Below are 19065 nucleotides of genomic sequence, written 5' to 3'. Positions count from 1 at the left end.
TCATTTACTCAATAGATGTTTTAGTAAAAAGCTCTTTGAAAGTATAATTTTATCCATTCAAAGCACATCTAAATGCACTAGAGAAACTGCCAGAAGAAAAATCAGAGCTAGATACCAAATGAATACCCATTTAACTCAACGTTGCGAATAAAAATTTAGCATACAGGATTAAAAAAGTAATTTGTGGCTATACTGGTATGAAAAATTGGCTAAATCCCTTCTTTCGGTTATTTTAATGCCAACAAATCTTGAAGCTTAGCATTTTGTGAGAAACTGAATCAGTAAGATTTCAATGATTGCATATTTACTTAAGTTGAATATTATCCATCTGAAAGCCCAATAACCAGTAATGGAATTAGGGTAAGAGTAGGTACTTTTTTCCTCTGTATTCAGCTTTAAGAGCTGAGGGCCTAATCTAGGGTCCCTGGACCTCCTCCTGAATGATAGGTAAGTTTCTATATGGAAAATATTGTCTATTTGTATTTTAAGGATCATACTTACATCAAAGGCTCAAAGGGGTCTGTGACCCCCAATAGGATGAGAGCCATGAGATGAAAACACTTAAGTCAGGTGATTAATATGTGGGCCTGTTAAATATGTATTTATAGAATGGCAGGAGACAAGCTTAGGAAGAACGGGTTTAGAAGGAGTTTTTAGGAAGGCTAAATACTAAATGCTGAAGTGTATATAAAGACTATGGAGGTCACTTTGGAGCCCTGGTGGTACAGTGGTTAAAGTGATGGACTGCTGACCGAAAGCTTGGAGGTTTGAAAACACCAGCAGCTCTGTGGGAGAAAGATGTGACAGCCAGCTTCCATAAAGGTTTACACCCTTGGAAGCCCTATGGGGTCACTATGAGCTGAAATTGACTTGATGGCAGTGAGTTTTTTGTTTTTGTTTCTTTTTAAGACAAGTAGAAAAGAAACAAAAGGAGCCCTGGTGGTTAAACGTTCCTCTGCTAACTGAAAGATTGGTGATTCTAACCCACCAGCTGCTCCGTGGGAGAAAGATATGGCAGCCTGCTTCCGTAAAGATTTCAGCCTTGGAAACCCTATGGGGCAGTTCTATGCTGTCCTATAGTGTTGCTGTGAGTTGGAATCGACTCGACGGCAGTGGTTTGGTTTAGAAATAAAACAGCTTCCCACTTCATGCTGTAAGACTGGATGAAAGGGATTCCAGGAATGAGTGAGTGAACAGGTTTCTAAATTTAAAAGATCTCTCCCTTTTTCAAAGGGAGGATTGATCCCTATGAGATTGTACCAATTGCTTTGTTTATTAAAGGACAGAATATTTTCCCTAGTTTTCCATATCGTGAACTATGATTACAGAGATCAGAGTTCCCTATCAGTAAGGTACACTCTCCTTAGTTACCTCATCAACTGAGTAGCAGTTGTTTGTCGGCTGCAGTATTTTAGAGGGAATGCTTTGAAGCAACAGCAAAGTGGACTTGTTTGTCTTCGTGTGTGTATGCTGATTGAAATGAAATGAAATTGGAGATGAGGTTAGAATTTTTTTTTAGGATCAGAAGGCATGGGTACAAATTTATACTTGTAAATAAATTGATGTGATTTTTTTTCATGTTATGGACTATATTTAGCTGGTTTATTTCCCTCTATAAAAAATAAAATGAAAAACATTGGCAAGACTACTGAATTGTGATTGTGCTTACACAAAATTAGAATTCCATGCATATTTAACTTCGACATGTAACACAGTGATATAATACATGATTTGAGGCAGCCAATTAAATATGTGCTGGTCACACATCCTTAAATAAATTTAGGCAAATGTTTAGTAATTTTACTCTAGTGAACTAATATTGGAGGCTAGATCCTGTAAACTTTTTTTTTTTTGCCATTAGAAGGATTGCTTGCCATTGGAAGGTTCATAAACTTTTTGGGGGGGAAATAATAGCTATTTGCTACATTAAAATCACTTCTTTACTTCAATAAATATTTTTTAGAACTAAAATAATTCAAAAGATGTTTAAGTTATATACTTGAAGCAGTTTGCTCACCAGGTAGATGATGGATATGGCTGACATGGAATATAATCTTGCATATATAAGTATCATGGGGTATTTGGCTTATTTTCCAAAATAATGGTACCTTTTCAACTTTTATAAATGCTCAAGTATTTTAACACTGTTTTTATATTACTCACATTCTACATGATTATCATTTATTAAATATTTTTACCATAACCAAAAAAAACCCAAACCCACTGCTGTCGAGTCAGTTCCGACTCATAGCAACCCTATAGGACAGAGAAGAACTGCCCCATAGGGTTTCCAAGGAGGCCTGGTGGATTCGAACTGCTGACCTTTTGGTTAGCCTCTGTAGTTCTTAACCATTGCGCCACCAGGATTTCCATTTTTACCATACTTGACACAAAATGTAAATCATATAACGACCATTATACTTTAGAAATTCACATTCTAAATCAATAACGTTTTTCAGCATGATAGTGTACCATTTATTTAACAAATCATGGGGTCCTAAAGAGCAATGCTAATGATTAGATCAGTGCCCTTTGAGAATCTCAATTCATTGTCAAGAATGCTCTTTATCTTTGGTAGCAGTAGACCCCCCCTTCTTTCTTGTTAAATTCGTGTGTGTGTGTGTATATATCTCTGTGTGTGTATGTGTATAGCTTAATTATTTTTAAACTGCCTTCAATATTTGTCTGTATACATTTGAAATTAGAGAAGTTATATGTTGAGCGTATCTTCTGATGATTCTCCAGTGCTGTACATCAAGTGGGTTTTTCTTTTTCTTTTAGGAATTGATGCCAACATAAAGGATAGCTTAGGCAGAACTGTCTTAGACATTCTGAAAGAACATCCATCTCAGAAATCTCTTCAGATTGCAACACTCTTACAAGGTACAAAAATATTGAATGATGGATGAGTTTTCTGTAAAGTCAAGATTAAATTAAGACTGTGATACAGTTTTCTTTTTGGGTTTTGAGTTAATGCTCACTTTTGAATACGGGTAGGCTTTTAAATGAAATGACAATACCTTTTAATGTTTTATTTCTGTTTTTCAACTACTCAGTATTAGAAAGAAAAAAAAAACTGAACTATTTTTTCACTCAGTTGATATTAAAAAGTCTTTTTTTTAAACCCATGTGGTAAATATGCAGTTATGAGCTTGACCTTTGTAAAACTATAAAATGGTAATGATTATGTATATTATCTTACATTTGAGTAATACTTTCAGAGTTTTCAAACTTCTCTATTTTGTCTGATTTATATAACTCTGTGAGGTACACCTGTCAGAAGTCATTACTCTCCTTTTTTCACATGGAGGAAATGGAAGCTCCGAGAGATTAAATGATTTGCTTAAACTCGTATACCTTATTCTGAGAGGCAGAGCTGGTACATAAAGAACAACAAAAATTGTACTTAGCTGAAAGGATACGTATTATTTCCTCCCTAGCTGCTGCTTCTTTTTTAATCACTTAGAATACCTATCAAGGTTTTTCTTTAAATTTTTTTTTAATTGTGCTTTAGGTGAAAGTTTACAGCGTAAATTAGTTTCTCATTTAAAAATTTATTCACACATTGTTTTGTGTCCTCCCTAACTTCTTAATGCAGTAGTATATAGTGATTCAATTTTGCCAACCTTTGTCTTTTGAGAAAGATCATTTAAGTACTTTTGTATTAGTTGTAGTCAGTAGACCTAATGAATGTTTGACAACCATCCAGATATTTACAGAAGTGCATACGCCCCCATTGTATCTCAAACTTTATGAAACATTTAGATTGAAATGATCTTCCCTTACTCTCTGGTGAGTAGGCCTGGCATATAGCATGTTCCCTTAAAAACCTAGTATGATCTTTCCTTTCTGGTCAGTGGTATTCATCCCCCACAATCCTTGCAGATTGGCACAAGTGTCATAGAGGAAGAAGGGAAGACAGGTTTCACTGGATATCAGTTGGAAAGCTGAAGAACAGCTTTGTTCTACAGGGAGATAAAGGAATTAAAAATAAGTCAGGCAGGAGATATGTAGATATAGGAGTCAACAAAGGCCAGAGGGGTAAGGAGAGTGAGGTTCACTACAGGAGGTCATTGTGTGCTCCCTTTATTTCCAGAGCCTCTCATGAAGTTCAAGCTCCTGTAGAAGTTAATTGCAAATAAAGTACAACTAGATATGAATCAAAGAAGAAATAAAAACATGTCTCTTCATATTAAGTCAAATTAAAATAAAGTTGAATGAATCAGCTAAAAAATGCTTACATTGTATTATTACATTTTAGACTTTTGTCTCTAACTTAGAAAAAAAATCTTAGACATATATAATATGTCCTTTGGGAGAAGCAAAACAAATGTCACCCATTAAAAAGGGGTATGAAATATTTTTTAACATACTGTATAAGTTCAACTTAGATGAAAATATTAATTAGGAGTAACTATGCTCTCTTAAATAGTCCAGATTCATAAGACATGTCAATTAGTGATAGGGCATATGGGACATCTTTGAAGTTTTTTAATTATTGGCAAATTTCAGAATGCGAACACACTGTATTTCTTGCATTCCTGGTTTGGAATTTTACATTTCAAATCTTATGAGATAGTTTGTTACTGAAATACAGCTGGTTTATAATAGATAAAATTACTATTTGTGTTCTAGAGGAGTTGTTCAACTTACATAATTATTCATGGGAAAAAATTTTTAGGACAGAATCCCATAGGTTGTTTTCTCTTCCAGGTAAAAGTTGCCTGGTAGAATTGCCCTTTGGAAGAAACCATTTAGATGGCATGAGGACATAATTGGTTAGCAAGAGAGCACAAACTTTCTTAATGGAAGGTTAAGGAGAAAGTTCCTTTTGAATCAAGCGATAGAAGTGTGGGAAGGGATCTACTGATTTAACCTTATAGGTGGGGGCTACGAACTAGCCCCTTCTGGGCTGAACGCTTTTGGCAGACAGCAGATACGTTTTATTTGGATCACATACTTTTGGCTCACCCAGTGTTTTCGTAAAAATTGAGTTAATTGCCAAAATTTTAAATTTTAGGATTTCAGCTAAAATTCCAGCTTCTTAGTTTCTTAAAAATTCAGACTTTCTTTTACTTCCTTGCCAGACTTTACATGGGGTACTGCTCTCCACTTAAACATACCCTACACCCCTCTGTAGTCTATAACACTGAAGGTGAATGTCATTGGTCCTTGAGTTTAGATGCTGTTTTCCTTGTGACTGAATTAAAAGTGAGATGTTTTCTTGTCCCAGGTTTATGCTGCTCTGCCACTTATTAACTGTATGAACACGGAGAAGTTAATAATCCTCCTTCTTTAGTTAAGTCACCTTGAAAACTAGGGTAGTAATGGTAGCTGTATCATAGTGTTATGAAGATTAAATAAGTTCATTTATATCATATGCCTAGAACAGTGCCTGGTGCATGTAAACAATATTTAAGTTTTAGCTGCTATTGCTGTTATTATTATGGCTTTATCAAAATTGGAAAAATGGAAATAGTCTGAGTGTGGGGCATTATTTCAAGAATCATGGGGAAGAACCGTATTTCTTTGTGGAAGTAAAGTCTAGTATGAAATTATGTTTATATTACAAGATTACAACACTGTTATCAAATAAACTTACCCTGCTTCATTCTTTTATGTTATCTGACTGGTTGGTGTAGTCATCTGAGTTTAATATTCCTATTTTATTTTTTTGTGTTTTAGGTGAAAGTTTACAGAGCAAATTAATTTCTCATTAAACAATTAGTACACGTTGTTTTGTGACATTGGTTGCCAACCCCACAGTGTGTCAACACTCTCCCCTTTTTCACCATGGGTTCCCCATTTCCATTCGTCCAGCTTTCCTGTCCGCTCCTGCTTTCTTATCTTGCCCCTGGGCTAGTGTGTGCATTTAGGCTCATATAAATGGTTGAACTATGTGTGTTATTATTTATTTTATAGGCCTGTCTAATCTTTGGCTGAAGAGTAAGCCTCAGGAGTGACTTTACTACTGAGTTAAAAGGGTGTCTGGGGGTCATAGTTTTGGGGTTTTTCTAGTCTCTGTCAGACCAGTAAGTCTGGTCTTTTTTTGTGAGTTAGAATTTTGTTCTACATTTTTCTCCACCTCTGTTTAGAACCCTCTATTTTGGTCCCTGTCAGAGCAGTTAATAGTGGTAGCTGGGTACCATCTAGTTGTGCTGGACTCAGTCTGGTGGAGGCTAAGGTAGTTGTGGTCCATTAGTCCTTTGGACTAACCTCTCCCTTGTGTCTTTGGTTTTCTTCATTCCCCCTTGGTCCAGATGAAGTGGGAACAGTAGACATATCTTAGATGGCTGTTCACAAGCTTTTAAAACTCCAGATGCTACTCACCAAAGTAGGATGTAGAATATTTTTCTTATAAACCATATTATGCCAATTGAACTAGATGTATCCTGAGACCACGGTCTCCAGCCCTTAGCCCAGTATCTCCTTCCCTCAGGGAGTTTGGATGTGTCTATGAAGCTTTGATGACTTTGCCTTGGTCAAGTTGTTCCGACTTCTCCAGTATTGTGTTCTGTCTTACCCTTCACCAAAGTTACCACTTATCTATTATCTAATTAATGATACTCCTATTTTAGAGATCAAGTCTATTCAATGTGTCTTTTGTATAGATTTTTGAAAAAGTTGAGAGAATTTTTAATCTTCAGATAGAAAATATTTAAGAAAGCCAAGTAGGCTATTGAATCTTTTAGCAGGCAAATCTATTTTTAAGGAAAGAATGTGACAAGTTTAATTTTCAGAAAAAAAGCCTTCATCAGCCTCTTCCAAAGTATTTGGTTTTGTTTTTTAATTAAAAACTTTAATAGCTCATCATGAAATTCTTTTCAAAACTTACGATATATTTAGATATAAGAAAATAAATGAAAAAATGACTACCAGAAATAAAACATAAGTTATTGATTTTAAAATGAATCAATTCAAGTATATAATTTAAAAAATGTATATACACAGAATATTTAGAAGGCGTGGGCAGATCAACAGTCTTTGAAGACCATGTACAGGAAGATACAACACAAGAAACACTCATTGCATCTCCTGTTGAGTCTCCTTCCCAAAAGACCAAAAGTGAGTAGCTAATTATAAAACTGTTGCAATGGTGGTAGACCTTTATATGTAGTATTGTCCTATACGTACAAAAAAGGCTAACACGTGAAAAATTCAAATCTAGTAAGTTAGAGCCTCTACTCTATATTTTATCTATTCATTCAGTCAGCATTTATTAAACTCCTGCTATTTGTCAGGCACTATTTTATTCTTACAGGGCCGCTATGAGTCAGAATCGACTTGACGGCAACGGGTACCAGTTATTCTTGGCCCCAAGATACAGCAGTGAAGAAAACAGAGTAGTCCCTGCTGTCACGAAGTCTATGTGCAAGTGAATATTTCGCAGTAAATTTTTTTCTAAAATGTGTTTTTAAATGGAGAATAAAAATAGCAAAATCTGTATATAGCTGATGGAACATACTATTTAGAAGTATGTTTAGACTGTTTAGAAATGCATATTTGATATTATCTACAAAATACTTATATTTTGATAGATCATGCATATTTTTTTGCTGTTTCTTCTGTGTTCTTTCCCTTTATATCATCTGTCATTAGAATCATGATATATAGATTGTAATTCTAATTTATAATTACTTAATTATTTAAAAAAAAAACAAAAACCCTGTTGCCATTGAGTCAATTTCAACTCACAGCAACCCTATAGAACAGGGTAGAACAGCACCATAGGGCCTCCAAGGAGCAGGTGGTGGATTCGAACTGGTAACCTTTTAGTTAGTGGCTGAGCTCTTAGCTGCTGTGCCACCAGGGCTCCAATTATTTAGATAAGTTTTACTATTTCTACTTATTGAACTTAGGAAGTACACCCTCTGCACCATTTCAAATTTCTTAAATGAATTGTTGAATGAATTCTGACAGTGAAGTAAAACTCTGCTGGTGAACTAAAATATATAGTGTTTTAAGAGTTGTAATTCTAGACACTTAGATATGCTGCTTATATGTAAGTCTTCAAAACGTATTTCTGTTTTGAAAAAAGAATCAAAGTAGGCAAAATTGGAATTTTCCCTTTTAATATTATTGTTCTAACTACCATTTAGTATCTTGCTTTGAGCAGACTACTTAATCTTGTCGTGTTTTGATTTCTATCACCACACTAGTTGTATTTTCATTATTTAATGTTAACTTTTAGCAATGGCCTTTCTTTAAACTTCTGAAAACCTTACTTTCTTCTTACAGGTGAAACTGTGACTGGAGAATTATCAAAACTCTTGGATGAAATAAAACTCTGCCAAGAAAAGGATTATTCTTTTGAAGATTTGTGCCACACAATATCAGACCACTACCTAGATAATTTGAGCAAGATTTCAGAGGAAGATCTTGGGAAAAATGGAAGTCAGAGTGTAGTAAGTAAGGGGGAATGGGGAATGAAGACCATGCGTCTGTCTTTGCAAGTTCATTAACTACGCCAAAGAGGCATGGAATATCACCCATTATTCTATCCTCAGATTTGGCCAGTATCAAATGCCAGGCTCTCTGTTGCTCTTTCTCTAACGTCCATTTGGGTTTTACCTCACTGCTTGTGTAGGGGAGGGATGCTTTGATAAATCACTTATAATTTGTGACGGTCTCCTTTCCACTTTTAGACTCTCTTGTAACACATAAATTCATGGTTTCTTTGATTATGTTCTTTTGGTTTTCCTGGGCATAATGACCTTGGTTCCAAAGAAAGGAGAACACCTTCTTTTTGTCCTTCCTTCCCATTTTCTCTAGAAACTGAGTCTAACCCCCTCTTTAAAAAGAAAGGAAGAGCTGAGCCGTGTGTGTGTATAGTTCCCCAATCATTTCTTAAATCATAGAAGAGAGAGATGTTGTAGAAAGTTTGACTTGCATATTTTTATAATCTTATGTAAATCCAAAGGGAACTCTCTTCTATAAGCTCAGATTTTAAATGACGAGTTAGAGATTCTTGCTCATTTGAATTTTTGTAGTAATATAATAGGGAGGAAAACTGTAGAGAGTCAGTAGGTTAAAAATTGTGACTTGTAAACCTATTTCGTATCTTATATCCATTGCCATTGTGTTGATTCTGACTCACAGTGACCCTGTAGGACAGAGTAGAACTGCCCCATAGGGTTTCCAAGGCTGAAAGTCCTTATGGAAGCAGACTGCCACATCTTTCTCCCAAGGAGCAGCTGATGGGTTTGAACTGCTGACTTTTTGGTTAGCACCCGAATGCTTAACCACCGCACCACCAGGGCTCCTTTGTGTCCTACTTAAAAAAATAAAATAAAATAGAACCTGTTGCTATCGAGTAGATTCTGACTCATAGCAACCCTATCAGACAGAGTAGAACTGCCCCGTAGTTTCCAAGGAGTGCCTGGTGGATTCAAACTGCTGATCCTTTGGTTAGCAGCTGTAGTACTTAACCACTACGCCACCAGGGTAGTGTCCTATAGAGGGTTTATATTATGCACCAGTATTAAAGGAAATAAATTAGTATGATATGAAACCTTTGCTCACATTTAGAGCTTAGTTTGTCACAGAAGTATTGTACCTTATTCAAAAGCCAATAATTATCACAGATGGCGGTGATAATTTTGTCATATTATTTATGAAAAACTAAGAAAAAATATGCTATGTATAGTTACTACCTGGTATGAGAAAGTCTTTATTTAGTTACTTAATATGAGTTGTGACACTGTTTCCTCAGGATAGCCCTAGCTAGTCTAGTTTGATGGCTAGTCTTACCTTGTGTGCCTGAATTTTTTTTTTGGTTGTACTGTCTTCCATAAAATATCACATTACTGTCTCCCCCAAAAGATCTTTGTGAATAATTATGAAAAATTATACATGTACCGATGTAAATATTTGTGGGTTTTACCAAATGAAATATTTATTTTAATGAAATAGGCTTAGTAATAACTTTAAATCAGGACAAAATTCTTTGTTTAAAATCTAAAACAGGCATATGTTCTCTCCAAATTACAAACCTGTTACATTTCAACATTTCCTTGAACGTTGCTTAGAAAGTAAAATATATTTGCTCTACGTAAAAAAAATTTTTTAAATGATACTTGGTATTTAGGTTTTTAAGTCTGTCCGTAAAGATTTCTTACCAGTGTAGCTAAATCTAGTCTTCGGTCCTGGGAACAATATAGGTAGGATGAAGATTTTGATTTTCTTTTTTTTTTTTCCCGGACTTAAGAATAATCCTCATTAAAATTGTGATGATAGCACCCTCCCATCTCCCTACCTCTACTTCCCCTAGTGCCCGTTCCCAGGCCCTATGCTGCCATCCACTTTGTTATGTCATCCAGACTTAACCTCAACCATCAAAATATTTCTTGTTTCAAAACTATTTCTCCTCTATTTCCCAGTCAAAACTCCTTACCCTCTGTGCATCTGTTCTGATCCAGGAGTTAAGAGGAAAATGGTTTCTAATTAGTCAAAGCAGAATGTGAATAATTGATGGTAGCTTATTTCTCTCAGATGTAGTTATACTTTTACAAGAGAAAGATTACTGCATTTTTATGCAAATAACGTACACCTTCTACATTTGTTTGCTAACTGCTCCAAGTGCTGCTGTGCCATTTTTTTAATATGTTGCTGTAAAAAATTGGCAAACAAATGTAGAAAGTGTGCATTTTTGGTGTAAAATATAGTAACCCAGACATTTCAATTGGTGAGATTCCAGTGATGGAACTACCACATATTAATATTGTTGTTGTTGTTAGGTGCCGTTGAGTTGGTTCCAACTCATAGCGATCTTATATACCACAGAAGGAAACACTGCCTGGTCCTGTGCCATGCTTACAATCATTATACTTGAGCCCATTGTTGCAGCCACTGTGGCAGTCTATCTCATTGAGGATCTTTCTCTTTTCCACTAATCCTTTACTTTACCAAGCATAATGTCCTTCTCCAGGGACTGATCCCTCCTGAGAGCATGTCCAAAGTATGTAAGACGCAGTCGCGCCATCCTTACTTCTAAGGAGCATTCTGGTTGTACCTTTGGCTGTCCGTGGTATATTCAATATTCTTTGCCAGTGCCACAATTCAAAGATATCAGTTCTTCCTCTGTCTTCCTTATTCATTTTTCAGCTTTAACATGCATATGACGCGATTGAAAATACCATATCTTGGGTCAGGCACACCTTAGTCTTCAAGGTGACATCTTTGCTTTTCAACACTTTAAAGAGGTCTTTTGCAGCAGATTTGCCCAATGCAATGCATCTTTTGATTTCTTGACTGCTGCTTCCATGGGTGTTGATTGTGGATCCAAGTAAAATAATATCCTTGGCAACCTCAGTCTTTTCTCTGTTTATCATGATGTTGTTTATTGGTCCAATTGTGAGGATTTTTGTTTTCTTTATGTTGAGGTGCAATCCATACTGAAGGCTGTGATCATTGATCTTCATCAGTAAGTGCTTCAAGTCCTTTTCACTTTCAGCAACCAAGGTTGTGTCATCTGTATAATGCAAGTTGTTAATGAATCTTCCTCTAATCCTGATGCCCCATTCTTCTTCATATAGTCCAGCTTCTCGGATTATTTGCTCAACATAAAGATTGAATAGATGTGGTGAAAGGATACAACCCTGATACACACTTTCCTGACTTGAAACCATGCAGTATCACCTTGTTCTGTCCGAACAACTGCCTCTTCATCTATGTACAGGTTTATCACGAGCATAGTTAAGTGTTCTGGAATTTCCATTCTTTGCAATGCTATTCATAATTTGTTATGATCCACACAGTTGAGTGCCTTTGTGTAGTCAATAAAACACAGGTAAACATCTGTCTTAGTCATCTAGCACTGCTATAACAGAATACCACAAGTGGATGGCTTTAACAAAGAGAAGTTTATTTCCTCACAGTAAAGTAGGCTAAAAGTACAAATTCAGGGTGTCAGCCCCAGGGGAATGATTTCTATCTCTGTTGGCCTTCTCATCAATCTTCCCCTAGACTAGGAGCTTCTCCTTGCAGAGACCCCAGGTCCAAATGACACGCTGTACTCCTGGCACTTCTTTCTTGGTGGTATGAGGTCCCTCCTCTCTGCTTGCTTCCCTTTTCTTTTTATCTCTTGAGAGAGAAAAGGTGGTGCAGGCTACACCCCAGGGTTGTGACCTGGGTAGTGTGTTACAATCCTACCCTAATCCTCTTTAACATAAAATTACAATCATAAAATGGAGGATAACCACACAATACTGGGAATCATGACCTAACCAAGTTGACACGTATTTTTGGGGGGCACAGTTCAATCATGACAACATCCTTCCGGTATTCTCTGCTTTCACCCAGGATCCATCTGACATCAGCAATGATATCCCTGGTTCCATGTCCTCGTCTGAATTTGGCCTGAATTTCTGGCAGTTCCCTGTTGATATACTGCTACAGCTGCTTTTGAAGGATCTTCAGCAAAATTTTGCTTGCATGTGATATCAATGATATTGTTCGATAATTTCCGCATTTGGTTGGATCCCCTTTCTTGGGAATAGGCATAAATATGGATCTCTTCCAGTCAGTTGGCCCAGTAGCTGCCTTTCAAATTTCTTGGCGTAGAGGAACGAGAACTTCCAGCCCTGCTTCTGTTTGTTGAAACGTCTCAGTTGATATTCCGACAATTCCTTGAGCCTTGTTTTTCACCAGTGCCTTCAGTGTAGCTTGGACTTCTTCCTTCAGTACCATTGGTTCCTGATCATATGCTACTTCTTGAAATGGTTGGGCGTCAACCAATTCTTTTTGGCATAATAACTCTGTGTATTCCTTCCATCTTCTTTTGATGCTCCCTGCGTCCTTTAATATTTTCCCCATAGAATCCTTCACTATTGCAACTCAACACTTGAGTTTTTTCTTCAGTTCTTTCATCTTGAGAAATAACAAGCATGTTCTTCCCTTTTGGTTTTCTATCTCCAGCTCTTTGCACATGTCATTATAATATTTTACTTTGTCTTCTCCAGCCACCCTTTGAAATCTTCTGTTCAGTTCTTTTACTTCATCATTTCTTCCTTTTGCTTTAGCTGCTCGACGTTCAAGAACAAGTTTCAGAGTCTCTTCTGACATCCGCTTTGGGCTTTTCTGTCTTTCCTGTATTTCCAGTAACCTCTTGATTTCTTCCCATATAATGTCCTTGATGTCATTCCACAACTCGTCTGGTCTTTGGTCATTAGTGTTCAGTGTGACAAATCAGTTCTTGAAATGGTCTCTAAATTCAGGTGGGATATACTCAAGGTCGTACTTTGGCTCTTGTGGACTTACTCTAATTTTCTTCAGTTTCAACTTGAACTTGCCTATGAGCAATTGATGGCCTGTTCCATAGTTGGCCCCTGCCCTTGTACTGGCTGATGATATTGAGGTTTTCCATCGTCACAGATATAGTCAATTTGATTCCTGTGTATTCCGTCTAGTGAGGTCCATGTGTATAATCACCATTTATGTTGGTGGAAAAAGGTATTTACAATGAAGAAGCTGTTGATCTTGCAAAATTCAATCATGTAATCTCCAGCATCATTTCTATTACCAAGGACATATTTTCCAAATACTGATTCTTCTTCTTTGTTTCCAACTTTTGCATTCCAATCACCGGTAATTATCAATGCATCCTGATTGCATGTTCCATCAATTTCAGACTGCAGAAGCTGGTAAAAATCTTCAATTTGTTCATCTTTGTTTTAGTGGTTGATGCATTAATTTGAATAATAGTGACATTAACTGGTCGTCCTTGTAGGTGTATGGATATTATCCTATCACTGACAGCGTTATACTTCAGGATAAATCTTGAAATGTTCTTTTTGATGATGAATGCAACACCGTTCCTCTTTAAGTTGTCATTGCTGGCAGTAGGCCATATGATTGTCCAATTCAGAATGGCCAATACCAGTCCCTTTCAGCTCACTAATGCCTAGGATATTGATTTTTATGCCTTCCATTTCATTTTTGATGATTTCCAGTTTTCCTAGATTCATACTTCATACATTCCACATTCTGATTATTAATATATGTTTGCAGCTGTTTCTTCTTATTTCGAGTTGTGCCATATCAGCAAATGAATGTCCCAAAAGCTCGACTCCATCCTTGTCTTTAAGATCGACCCTAATTTGAGGAGGCAGCTCTGCCCCAGTCATCTTTTGAGTACCTTTCAACCTGGGGGACTCATTTTCCGACACTATATCAGATAATGTTCTGCTGCTATTCGTAAGGTTTTCCTTGGCTAATTCTTTTCAGACGTAGACTCCTGCATCCTTCTTCCTAGTCTGTCTTAATCTGGAAGCTGAGCTAAACCTGTACTCCATGGTGACCCTGCTGGTATCTGAATACCAGTGGCATAGCTTCCAGCATCACAGCAAAGTGCAAGCCCCCACAGTACGACAAAGTGACAGACACGTGGGCAAACACATACTAATAGTAACCTTACAACTAAAACCCAAACCGGTTGCCGTTGAGTCAGTAATGACTCATGGAGACACCGAATCTATTTGTTTATAAATTACATATATCAACTACTATTCTATTAATAAATGATGTAAATTGTAAGACATATACTATAGAAGAAATGCAAAGTGGGCAAGGTAAATATAAAACTAAAGTTCTAATATTTTCTTTGGTACTTTTCTGTTGTACACCCTGAGGTCTGCACACTCTGCCTGAAGACTATGGTTCTAGCTTAGAGTTTTCAGGAAATGATAGAGGTTTTTGGCATTGAGAGAGTGACATAAGTTGGGGAAAAGATGGTCAAGTGGATTTTTTTTTTGGTACTGCTTTGTGATACTAACAAAAGAAAAATTAACACTTATGAATTGAGTTTAAGTTCTTGAAATTTGAGCTCACTCAAGCAACCACTCTTTGTTCCTTGTGACGAATCTTTATATTTGTGTTCTTTCAAAATATTGTCAAGGAAAACATTAAAGATTATGTGAAGCTGAAAAGCAGAAGCTATATATGATTAAAAGCAAGTGATTATATTTATTCGGGATAATAGAGGTTATGAAGGGGAAAGATTAGCGATAAGATTGAAAGGTAGGCTGAGGTCAGGCCATGGATGATTTCAAATATCAGGCTAAGAGTTCTGGTATTATTTTTTGGAAAATGATAAAATTTAAAGGGTTTGGGAAGATAAAAGATACTGGAATTGGCCTCTCATAGAATAGTCCAATAGAAACTTGTTCTCAAACATTTAAAAAACAATTTACAGCCTGTGTTTTATTTGGGTTTATTCCTGGTCTTGTTGAATATTTGTTTCCATTCATCAAAAATGTTTTTATGAATCATACTCTCAAGTTCTGCAAAAAAGTAATAAAATACACATAGATTATCTAATATAGTTGGCCGTTACCATGTTGTAGGGTATAGGATTTATAATAGCAATATGAGACACAGTTCCTGTCTTCAAGAAGTTCATAACTCCTGTCCCAAGGAGCCTTCAATTTTAGTGTGCAGACAAGAATAACTTATAAAATAACAAATATATATTACAAGAGCTGACATTTATTAGGCTCTTCCTATGATTTAAGCCACTCCATCCTTACAATAATCCTAGCAATGGAGGTATAGACTTAGGAAGTGAATAAGCTTGCAAGTGGCAAGACACAGAGTCAGTGCTATTAACTTCCAGCTCCCTTTCTGCCATGTGGCCAAAGAAATTTTTAAAAGAGAAAGATCAGTGAAGATGTATGGATATTTATAGAAGATTTCCATAGGCTCACTGTGAGTCAGAATCGACTCAATGGCAATTTTTTTTTTTTTTTTGGTGTACAAGGTTTCACGGAGGATTTGTTAGGTGCCGTGGAGTCAGTTCCGAGTCATAGCGACCCTATGTACAACAGAATGAACCACTGCCCTGTCCTGCACCATCCTCACAATCGTTGTTATGCTTGAGCCCATTGCTGCAGCCACCTTGTCAGCCCATTTCATTGAGGATCTTCTTCTTTTTCACTGACCCTCTACCTTACCAAACGTAATATTCTTCTCCAGGGACTGGTCCCTCCTGATAAGATGTCCAAAGTATGTGAGATGAAGTCTCACTATCTTCGCTTCTAAGGAGTGTTTTGGCTGTACTTCTTCTAAGGAGATTCATTCATTCTTTTGGCAATCCATGGTATACTCAGTATTCTTTGCCAACACCATAACTCAAAGGCCTCAATCCTTCTTCAGTCTTCCTTATTCCTTTTTCAGCTTTCGCATGCATATGAGGCGATTGAAAGTATCATGGCTTGGGTCAGGCACACCTTTGTCCTTAAAGTGACATCTTTGCTTTTGAACACTTTGAAGAGGTGTTTTGTGGCAGATGTGCCCTATGCGATGCATTTTTTGATTTCTTGACTGCTGCTTTCATGGGCATTGAGTATGGATCCAGGTAAAATGAAATCCTTGACAACTTCAGTCTTTTCTCCATTTTTCATGATATTGCTTATTGGTCCAGTTGTGAGGATTTTTGTTTTCTTTATGTTGAGGTGTAGTCCATCCTGAGAGCTGCGGTCTTTGATCTTCATCAGTAAGTGCTTCAAGTCCTCTTCACTTTCAGCAAGCAACGTTGTGTCATTTGCATAAAGCAGGTTGTTAATGAGTCTTCTGCCAATCCTGATGCCCTGTTCTTCTTCATTTAGTCCAGCCTCTTGGATTATTTGCTCAGCATTCAGATCGAATAAGTATGGTGAAAGAATACAACCCTGATGCACACCTTTTCTGACTTTAAACCACGGAGTATCCCCTTGTTCTGTTTGAATGATTGCCTCTTGATCTCCGTACAGGTTTTTCATGAGCACAACTAAGTATTCTAGAATTTCCATTCTTCAGAATGCTGTCCATAATTTGTTACGATCCACACAGTCGAATGCCATTGCATAGTCAATAAAACACAGGTAAACATCTTCTGGTATTCTCTGCTTTTAGCCAAGGTTCATCTGACATCAGCGATGATATCCCTGGCTCCACGTCCTCTTCTGAGTCTGGTTTGAATCTGTGGCAGTTCCCTGTCAGTGTACTGCTGCTACTGCTTTTGAATGTTCTTTAACAAAATTTTACTTGTGTGTGGTATTAATGATAAAAAAATAATTTACACGTTAGATTTGCTCACCTTTCTTTGGAATAGGCATAAATATGGATCTCTTCCAGTCGGTTGGCCAGGTAGCTGCCTTCCAGATTTCTTGACATAGACCAGTGAGCACTTCCAGTGATGCATTTGTTTGTTGAAACATCTCAGTTGGTATTCCGTTAATACCTGGAGCCTTTCTTTTGCCAATGTCTTCAGTGCAGCTTGGATTTCTTCCTTCAGTACCATCAGATCATATACTGAAATGTTAGAACATTGACCAGTTTTTTTTGGTACAATGACTGTCTATTCCTTCCATCTTTTTTTTATACTTCCTATGTTGTTCAGTATTTTGTCCATAGAATTCTTCACCATTTTAACTCGAGGCTTGAATTTTTTCCTTCAGTTTTTCAAGCTTGAGAAATGTTGCGCTTGTTCTTCCTTTTTAGTTTTCTAACTCCAGGTCTTTGCACAAGTCATTTTAATATTTTACAGTGTCTTCTTGAGCCATCCTTTGAAATCTTGAGCTCAGCTCTTTTACTTCACTCTTCCTTTTGCTTTAGCTACTCAACATTCAAGGGCAAGTTTCAGAGTTTCTCCTGACATCCATTTTGGTCTTTTCTTTCTTTCCTGTCTTTTTAGTGACCTCTTGCTTTCTGCTTGTATGATGTCCTTGATATCATGTCACAACTTGCCTGGTCTTTGGTCATTAGTGTTTAATGAGTCAAATCTATTCTTGAGGTAGTCTCTAAATTCAGGTGTGATGTGCTGAAAGTTGTACTTTGGCTCTTGTGGACTTGTTCTAATTTTGTTCAGCTCCAACTTGAACTTGTGTATGAGTGTTGATGGTCATGGAGGTAGGGAGAGACTAAACTGGATGCAAGAGGAAAGGAAGAGGTGCCTTGTACTTGCCTTGGAATGAATGAATGTGTGAGAGGAGGGGATTCCAGCCTGCAAAAACACAGAGTGAGAATTAGCATATAATTTGAGGAAAATGGTTTACCTTGAGAGATTTCACTTTGGAAAGTAGTGAAAAATACTTGGATAGTAAAAAGTTGGATAACCCAAAAACCGACTACCGTCATGTCAATTCTGACTTATAGCGACTCTATAGGTCAGAGTAAAACTACCAGGTAGATTTTCCAAGGCTGTAAATCTTTATGGAAGCAGACTGCCACGTCTTTCTCCCACAGAGGGCTGGTGGGTTCAAACTGCCTACCTTTCCATTCGCAGCTGAGTGCTTTAACCACGATGCCACCAGGGCTCCTCATGAGACAGGCAGTATTATTACTCCCATTTTACAGATAAGAAAATAGGGGCAAAAACATTTTGTGACTTTCTTCAAGTTCACACAAAAAGTAACTGGCAGAACCAGGATTTGAACATAGGCCGTCTGGGGCTGGAGCCATATCCCTTATCAATAAATGATATTGTCAGAGAACAAAAGCAGATGACTAGATTTGGGGAGCTAGTCAGAAATTTAAAATTATTACTGGAGAGAATAAACTCGACATTTTTGGAAGATAAAAGTGGTAACTTTATGGCACATATTCTGGGAGGAAAGATTCAAACAATGATTGTCAACAATGGCCGTTCGTTAGGCTTAACTGGAGAAACATTAAAAAGTCTGATACCCAAATAGCACTCCAAACCAATTAAGTCAGAACATCTTTGGAGGACTCTGAGCATTGGTCTATTTTAAAAGCCCCCCCAGGGTTATTCCCACATATAGTCAGGATTGCACACTAGTAGACCAAAAAAAAAAAAGGACTAGAAATCTACCAGGAGCTCACTGAGGTCATTTAGGCCAGAGGTAATGAGTCTGAACTGAGGTCTTAGTAACCCCACAAAATTATAGAATTTTAGAAATGGCATAAATGTCATAGATCTTCTAGTGTTCAGCCCTCTTCTCCAACACCCCAGTGCAAGATTTTCTAAAGGTCTGTTGAGTTAGGGAGGTTTTCAGCAGTCCGACTGTAATCCTAAATTACAATTATTTTTATATTACATTGGAATGTTAAATATGGAAAAATATATTG

General features: G+C 36.9%; 1 protein-coding gene across 4 annotated transcripts in view; it reads left to right on the top strand.

The window, feature by feature from the left end:
* The window catches only part of ANKS1B (ankyrin repeat and sterile alpha motif domain containing 1B), a 1421217-nt gene that overhangs the window by 242493 nt on the left and 1159659 nt on the right, over positions 1-19065 (top strand). For all 4 annotated transcript variants that reach the window (XM_049884161.1, XM_049884160.1, XM_049884159.1 and 1 more), the window contains exons 6-8: positions 2782-2883; positions 6952-7065; positions 8239-8405. In XM_049884161.1, the coding sequence (XP_049740118.1) occupies positions 2782-2883; positions 6952-7065; positions 8239-8405 (383 nt within the window). The remainder of the gene's footprint in view (positions 1-2781; positions 2884-6951; positions 7066-8238; positions 8406-19065) is intronic.

The sequence above is a fragment of the Elephas maximus genome, chromosome 4, assembly GCF_024166365.1.
Source record: "Elephas maximus indicus isolate mEleMax1 chromosome 4, mEleMax1 primary haplotype, whole genome shotgun sequence".
Lineage (NCBI taxonomy): Eukaryota > Metazoa > Chordata > Mammalia > Proboscidea > Elephantidae > Elephas > Elephas maximus.
Note: the sequence above shows the minus strand (reverse complement) of the source record. Positions and strands in the feature narration are given on the sequence as shown.